We start from the raw sequence: 8,395 nt of genomic DNA, 5'->3' as shown, positions 1-8,395 counted from the left end.
GTTTACTCACACATGTCTGCATCCAATGAAGCTGCTGCGTTTTGGCTTGTGGATCTCTCCCCAACTGTGGAATATGTGTGTGTGCTGCTTTAGTGGATGTTGTGATGGACCAGCCAGAGAAAGATCCAAAAATGTCATCAGTTTGGCAGGGATCCTCTCCCCTGGCTGGACATAATGTGTCAAGTGGTCAATGTTGATCTTAAATCCCCCCCCAAGGTCAGCACTTTTCCCCTGGAGTTCAGTGATTTGTAACGGCCCGAGCATATCTGTCTCCAGCTTGCCCCCTTTATCGCTGCCCCTGACTGTCATTTTTGACCCCCACTTTGAAGTTGTCCTCATGGCCCCTCTCCTGCTTTCTTTTGCGGACCTTGTCCTGGCTTTTCTTAATATTGGCCATGACTTCTGCGTGTACAGACTCAATCTTCTGCAGACTCATCTCCTTGCACAGTAGGCTGCTGACTTTATCCTCTGTGACCTGCCACAAATCACAGTTAAATGTAGGACATAACTAGTGAACATACATGCATACTCTTACTTCGTACTCTTTTGGCACCTCTGAGATACCTCGCTTCCCTCCCAAACATCAGAAAGTACGGGCTGTACTCGGTTGCCAGCTGTTTCTCACACAGTCCATAGTCGACCTTCAGAATGATTAGAGAAACATGAAATAGTCAGCACAGCTGCAGGCCTTATTACACACTGGGGACACATACAGCATCATTACTGTACCTGGTTGCAAAACTCTGAGCCCTGGTCTGTTGGCAGTCTTTTAGGTACACCAAATTTGTAAAAGAAATTATGTAATCAATTTGTCACCTCGTCTAGTCTGACAGTTTGGGAAATCTGCTTGTTCTTGGTGGATCTCAGCTTATAATGAAGTTTAAAAAGGGGAAACATACAGTGGATTTTAGCCCCCATGCCCAACCCCAAAAAGTCCACCTCAGGGGTTGGGGTCATCGCTCCCCTAACCTCAAGAATTGTTTTAAACGTTCAGCTGCCAAACTCACAATTTTAGCATGTATAGATGAAAAGCCAAGTCAGAAATCATGGTCAATGATGAATAACTGTGATCCACATACTTGTCAACCTCAACATCTTAGCCTAAATTGGGAGACTAAAAACTATGTCCCTCTATGAACTATTTTCTTGCAGTGTGGGGTAGATTTCTTGAAATACAAGAGCACTGGTTAAGTTTCAATGGTGGAGATGACTCAAATGAAGAGGAGGGTCTGGGGGTCCTCCCCCAGAAAATTGTAAGCATTGAGGACTTCATTTCCTGCATTCTGGTGAAAATGTTTGCCTCAATTTATTGTGGAAAAGTCTTCATTTATGTAAAGGGGAACACAAAATTCAGGCAGCAGGTGACAATTCAAAATAAATAAATTGTATAGAATGTAATGAGGCTTTCAGACATTCTCTAACTATTGCTTTTAAATAGCCAACATTTCTCCTGTAGATCAACTTTTCTAATTTAATAAAATCCCTCCTGAGTCAGCACACATGCAGCATGACTCAGTCTTCCATCCTCTTTTGTATCTTTTGCACGGGGAAGTTAATGAATTCCTGGACTTTAATAAATCCTGTGTTTTAGCAGGTTTTCTGCTCATGTTTAAAACTTTCTGCACATTCAGAATCTCTCGCATATCTGTGTTCTCTGACATGTAGTGTGTGTTCCAGAGAGCAGGGAACTGAACAGATAACCTGGAATGAGCTTCTTAAAGGGCCAGTTTGCTGGTTTATCTGTAATGAGGTGTGTTAATGCAGACAGTGTGGATGTTAAAGTAAGTAAATACTAACTTACCAGTCCAGAAGAGGGGGAAGAAAACAAAGACAAAAAATGAGACGAAAAGTCTAGTTTTGTTAAGGCCCAAAGAGAAACTTATTTATTTTCAACAAGCCCCAAAAAGTTCACACAGAGCTCTAGGGTCAGCAACTTAAATAAAGAAATAGACAGGGAGGACCCCACCCTTTTCTCAAACAATCATTGGCTATCAGAACTTGATCATCACATTGATTGGTTTTTACATTACTTTTCCTTTTATGGGTAGATGGTCTTCTGTCCAGTAGTTGCAACACCCCTTTGCCTCAGTTCTTAAATGTTTCTCTAAATATGGTAATAAAACATATCATGCAGGTCTCTATAACTCATTTTAGTAAAATCTTTTAAATGTTCAAACGCATAAAGGCCAAATATAGTAGGCCACACTTCTTAAATAAATAAATGAACATCTCTTACATAATCTTAAGTGCATGCACAAATCAGTTTTAAATTCATCACTCCAAATGCAGAATACATTAAATCAGTTCATGTCGACACTCATTCTACCCTTCTCACCTCTCTGATGACTTTAAAAAGGAGAGAAGAAAGCCTCCCCTGCTCCTGTAGTCACAAAATGAAGGTTCTTGTCTGTTGACACATTAACAAATAGTGCCTTCTTTGCTGATCAAAACAATTATTCAGACATCAGCAGGGGATACATGTAGAGGATGTTATCTCAAAACACAAGTTTTAAAATGTATTAATGAATATTAGAAACTCATAGTATTGATTTATAAGATGAAAACTCTTGACCCGCTTCTTATTTTCACACCTCCTTTCTCGCCTCCCTTCATGTGAGCGAGATGAACACATCTGTCATCAGGGAGACATTTTTTATTTCTCTAAAGGGTCGAGTTGCCAGCAAGAGCAGACTTTCACTTCCTCTTTACTGGACATGAGTGTCTAATCTGAAATATGATCATGTACAACCATAGGTCTCCGAAGGCCGAGCAAAGGTCAGCGCTCAAGAGACTGTAGAGACATTAAAATATAAAACAGTATATCAAACAAAACATCTTTCTTACTTTCACTTTGTACTTTTGGAAACTGAGCTAAGCAGGCACCAAGCATCAGTCTTAAAAGGCAAGCCATCAAAATTAAAGCACAGGCGAATCATTTTACTATAAGGCAGTCAAACAGTATCTGTGAAGGCCCCCCAAGAACCAGAACCAGTTGCTTCCAGTGTCCTTTTCTTCACATTTCTCATCCTCACAACAAAGAACAAAAACAATGAACAAATACAGTTTTGGGTAAACAGCAGAAATTACACATGTTTTTTTCTTATTTACTTACTTATACAAGTACTTATACTTACACAAAATAACAAAAATACAAAACAAACACAGCTTTGGGTAAACATACTAGTAAACAACTAAATTAAAATGTGTATGAGAAAAGTAAAAAGTGCTAAAGACGTGTTGAGATGCTCTCCCTGTGTTAAACATCCAAACAACAGTCCAAATAAAGATTTAGGAAGAAGACAGCGAGGCGGCTAGAATGAGCTCAGTTCATCTAAAATAATATCTGCTTTGCTTCTGGGATTAAAGGAGAATAATGACAGACATCAACTTCCAGCTCCAAACTAATAAAACACATTTTATTTCCATGTGTTGAAGCCATCACAGTGAACCAGAGCAAGTTGACCAAAACATTTCCCAGCAGCCACTTCTCCCACAGCAGAGTCCAAACAGTGCTTCCTGGTCTCTACAGTTAGGTGTCTTATTGGAAATCATATCAATTCAATTTCAATTCAGTTAAATTTTATTTCTATACTGTAGCTCACATTAACAGTACTACTACTAATAATAATAAAAATAACTTTCACAAGACTATTCATATAGGTAAGGTGACCCAATAATTCCCATCATGACTAGCTTTGGCGTGCATGGAGGATTCATTGTTAACATGTACAAACTGAGATCAATCTGATAAATAGGACATAGATTAGAAGGGCTATCGGAACACATGGCTCAATAGAGCTATGACTCTCTATCAGTAGATGACAGGATCTGTCTTGTCTCTATCCTTTCTATTGGCCTCCATTTCTCCTCCTGTTTCCTCCCCTTTCTCTCTCTCCCTCTTTCTCTGCCTACATGAAAGCTGACTGTGGAAATGTTGTCATCATTCATACTGATGGACTGCTGATATCATTGCTGTCCATTCTGCAGCAACACACAGAGGCCAAAAGCTTGTCTATGGTCCCTTTCCTCATGAACACATACAGGAACAAGTCTGCAAGAGGACTGAACCTAACAAAGATGAGAGACAGGTGGGCGAGGGTCACGTTAGAGTTTACATCCAGGTTCAAAATGATTCTGGGCAGGAACAGCAGGGTGTAAATAAGCAGCACCAGAACCAAAACTCCCACAATTCGTCGTTTTTCATCAGAGGGGACCGAGATGGAAGCAGACAGGGCTTTGAGGGTCCCAGTCAGGAAGAATATGAACAGTGGGAAGGGAAGGAGGAGGAGAATGGCAAAGATTATGTACCTGACCACATAAGCAGCAATGAAATAGTAAAGGACACCATATACAAGAGAAAGGACCCAGACCAGGACACAGACCACCACAGAGGTCTTGATGGTTCGTCTGCAGCGGTACCACAGTGGGTGGGCGATGACCAAATACCTGTAATACAAGATGGACACAAAATCTTTGAGGAGCTTCAGAGTTATAAACTAATATAATGTTCAGACACAGAAGGAGCTCCACACATACTGGATAGACAGATAGATACCTTTCCAGGGAGATGCAGACCATGAAGTAAACACTGGCAACCAGACCAGAGAGGTAAATAGAACTGATGATACGTATAGTCCTATTCACATTTGAAACCACAGGAACGATCATGTAGCAGAGCTGAATCAGGTCGGTAATGAGAAGGTTGATGACGTAGATGGGAGCAACATGATCACTTCTCACCTGCCGGAAAACATTGGTAAAAGTCAACAAGCAGTTGGAAACATGTTGTGAAGTCCACCTCCTCCCAAATCTGTCATCTTGCTCTGCCCAGCAGCTGCAGTCAGAGCCATTTCTGACTTTTTCATCAAACAGGAATCTCAGATATGACCCACTGGCCAATCACTGCAGGAACAAGACTAAGGACCAGATTTCCTGCAGCTTCTGCAGCAGTTTTTCAGCAACAGATATGAAGCGTTCTGGCTCAAACACATGAGCTGGATTTATCAAACAGATGCACCAGACTGGAGTTTGAGACTCATTTGTTTGAGTTTGCAAGGTGAGAATCTCTCTTTTTATTGTATATGCATTTTAGGGAGGATCACACAAATAAGAGACAGGTTAACAAAGGTTCATTATGTTTTCACTGGATTTACTGAGGTCACACAATTTTTCACCTGTCAGATTAAACATCAAACATGATAATAAGCTGCATTAAAAGATTCAAAAAATCCGGATTCCTAAATGAAAAAATTTAGGGAGCACACAAAGAAACTTAGAAGCACACTGAAAAATGTTCAAGTAACACAGAGTTTAACAAGCTGTTTATTATACACGTATTTATACTATGTGTGAGCTCTTTCTCATTGTCTTCTACTGTGGTATGAAACCATTAGAGGGGAAGTGAAGACCCTGGTGTCTGTACACTTGGCACTGGCCATAAAATTTTATCAAAGCTTTTTAAAACATTAAAACAGATGTTTTGAAAAACTGACACATTGAAAAAATCTTTTAAAACAAGAATGACTCAGAAACACAGAAATTTGCTCTTCCTGCAATAATCTTCAGTAATTAGCTTATGAAAGAATTTCCTGAAATTTCAGTACTGTAATGCAATACAGTTACAGTAACACTGGTACCTGAGACACAATGACCACAGCCTGTAAGTGATGTACTAACCCTTTGAACCAATTCTGCTTTCCACTCAGCGTGCAGTTTTACAGTAAAACCACATTAAAAACATTACACACATTTCTGTATGCACATAAACAGAAACATGAAATGTACGCAAATGTTCAGCTATTTTCTATATATATATATATATATATATCTGTCCAGTTGCTTCAAAAATGCAGGATATTTGCAATCATTTTGTTTTGAATGTGTTTTAACAGTTTTGGACAGTGTGTTAGCATTTGAAAAATGTGCTGCTGATATATAGTATTTTGCAGGTGGTGAAGTAGTAAAGAGAAGAGTTCATGGATTTTTGGGAGAAAGTCATTGAATGCATTTTGTGTGAAAGCAATGAAAAATTAAAGCTGCAAGCAGCGTTGAGCGGGCCCTCGCCCCCATGCGTGCCTCGGGTGCAGCGACAGCTGGGACTCTTGCATCGCACTCCAGCTGACACCAAGGCAAGAGCATTTGACAAGAACTTTAAGATGGATGTGGTCAACCTGTTATGAGGAGCATAAAAGCCTCACTATGGACATTTTGGTCCGCTGAGGTACTAAGTGGGGTGAAAATATGAAAGAGGCATAAGAAATAAATTTTAATACGTACTTTCCAGATGCCGTAAGTGGCGCTATCACTATGACTGGATATTGACATGTAAGTCTCTAAGAGGTTTACTTGTGAATTTTGGGACATATCAGACCATGTCTAGTCCATTTATATGCTACTTCCTTCTACATGGCGTGACATCAATTTAACGGCACGCCATTGACGCACCGTTTGATCAATCAAAAAAAGCATTGCAATTTAACATCACAAGGCTCTAAAGATGGTGCTACCCACATTTGAAGTAGATAGTGTAAAAGCTCTAGGAGAGTGGAAACGGGGTAAAAGTTCGTAAATAATTCAAAATGGCCAACTTCCTTTTGGGTTTAGGATATGGCTCCAGAGACTTATTTTTAAGCCTAGAGATGATACATCGGCCCCCCACATTTCATATAGCTAGAGACAACATACTGCAGGGGCTGCTTTTTGGAAATTTTGTAGGTCCCCCAAATCATATCAGCCAATACAAAACAACTGTTCTGACGAGCGTTTAAAGTCTTGTGAGGGATTGACTATCCCTGGCCATTTCATGGCTAAAAAGGCTTTAGGGGGCGCTATAGAGCCAACGTGACACCCTCAGTCTTAAAAATTACATCAAATCGAAACATTGCCAGTTTGACTCTGGCTGCGAAGTTTCGTGGCTCTTTGATCATCCTAAAGGCCTCCAATATCTGTTTAAAAATTTTAAAATGATGCAGGAAGCGCAAAATGGCTGACTTTCTGTTGAGCGAAATCTCATAAAAAAGCTGATATGTGGACTTTGTAATAAGAGCATTAATCACACAACATCTCATGAAGATCAAAGAAACTTTGTCCAAAACCTATTGTTTGTTTAGGGGGTGCTATTGAGCCCCCTGGCCACGCCCCACCCTATCAGTGCAGAACATTGGATTTTCCACCAGATCTGAGGTGTGTGCAAATTTTCGTTGGTGCCCTTGCACTTTCGAGCTTGGGCCCTAATTATTCAGTTTGGTCCACATACACCTATGTTTCACTGACTGTGTGTGAAATTTTGACAATGCAGGTTAGCAATTGAAAAAAACTGTAACAGTTGTTATAAACCTATCTGTCTCTCTCTGCATAAGTGGACTAAAGACAATGTTACCAAAATGTCAATTAACAAGGAAATTTTTAAAAAGAACAATTCCTGATATCAGGGAAAAGCAGAAAACAACAAAGAACAAAATAGTTAACATTTGCTCTGTGTGTCTTTGTGAGTGTATTACTGTTGTGTAGAAGGCTGGATGGAGCCACACGTGTAAACTACATGTGTTTAGGGTCCAATCAGCCTCATGTACATTTTTAATTATGGAGCTAATTATTCTTGTAAACCCCAAGAGGACCTAACCCGAAAACCCGATCAAGATCCTTTAAAGACAGACAGACTGTAGGACAGACACACGACACAGACAGGAAATAAATAACTCTGTCAGAATGTACATACCATAGAATAAAGAGAATAGATGGCCATGAGGATTGACGGGAGGCCAAGAGCAAAGATTATGTATATCACCACACTGATGATGAATGTATAGCTGTAACTCTGGTAGATGGAGATGATGCTGCTGTGATTCTGGTAGTTGGAGGTGAAATTGCTGTCATTCTCGTAGTTGAAGATCATGTCGCTGTAGTCCTGAGAGTCGGGGGTGTGGAAACCGTACATGTCAAAGATGGTGGGGTATATTCTATCAGTTGTTGTATCAGTTGTTGGGGGGGGCTGTGAGCTGCTGTTAAAGTAGTAATCTTCCATTCTTCAGAGTGAAACCTGTTTGAGAGATCAGGTTATTAAAGGGAGCAGGTTTTTAATATCTACCTAACATTGTTCAGTGACATCACTAAAGCTGTGAGGTGAAGTTCACACAAACACAGTGTCCCTATAGTTTACCCACAATCATATCAAATCACAAACTGCTGTCTTTCACTTTCTATCATCATTCCTCAACATTTGTTACATTTAACTTTTATTTATTCAAATAAGAAAATAATTACAAGCAGGGCCATAGCCAGGGTTTAGAAATGAGTGAGGACCAGATTTTTTTTAATAGAATTTTTACAGTAATCTCCTCTGCCCACTCCATATCAGGTTCTCTGGGCGCGATGAAATAGGTTCACTTTTTGTGAA

The 8,395-nt window shown here is 39.9% G+C and overlaps 1 protein-coding gene across 1 annotated transcript; it reads right to left on the bottom strand.

The window, feature by feature from the left end:
* Window positions 1-286: 286 nt before the first annotated feature.
* Window positions 287-8,025, bottom strand: LOC119913433 (G-protein coupled receptor 4-like). Its single transcript, XM_038732861.1, has 5 exons — window positions 7,718-8,025; window positions 4,505-4,740; window positions 4,116-4,308; window positions 543-641; window positions 287-475 (listed from the first exon to the last, which is right to left on the bottom strand). Exons 1-5 carry the CDS (start codon window positions 8,021-8,023, stop codon window positions 287-289), a joined length of 1,023 nt encoding a protein of 340 aa, XP_038588789.1. The 5' UTR covers window positions 8,024-8,025.
* Window positions 8,026-8,395: the final 370 nt, after the last annotated feature.

The sequence above is a fragment of the Micropterus salmoides genome, unplaced genomic scaffold, assembly GCF_014851395.1.
Source record: "Micropterus salmoides isolate LMB-PRFRI ecotype aquatic unplaced genomic scaffold, ASM1485139v1 Ms_hic_scaffold_2, whole genome shotgun sequence".
NCBI classification, from domain to species: Eukaryota; Metazoa; Chordata; class Actinopteri; order Centrarchiformes; family Centrarchidae; genus Micropterus; species Micropterus salmoides.
This window is presented reverse-complemented; position numbering and strand designations above follow the sequence as displayed.

Bases quoted from the DNA above. Each gene is read 5' to 3' on its own strand.
- LOC119913433 (XM_038732861.1), bottom strand. From the start codon at position 8,023: ATGGAAGATTACTACTTTAACAGCAGCTCACAGCCCCCCCCAACAACT. The intron at 642-4,115 runs GTAAACTCTAAC...ATCATTCTGAAG, and splicing joins GAATCATTTTGAACCTGGAT to GTCGACTATGGACTGTGTGA. The intron at 476-542 runs GTACGAAGTAAG...GATTTGTGGCAG, and splicing joins ATCTCAGAGGTGCCAAAAGA to GTCACAGAGGATAAAGTCAG.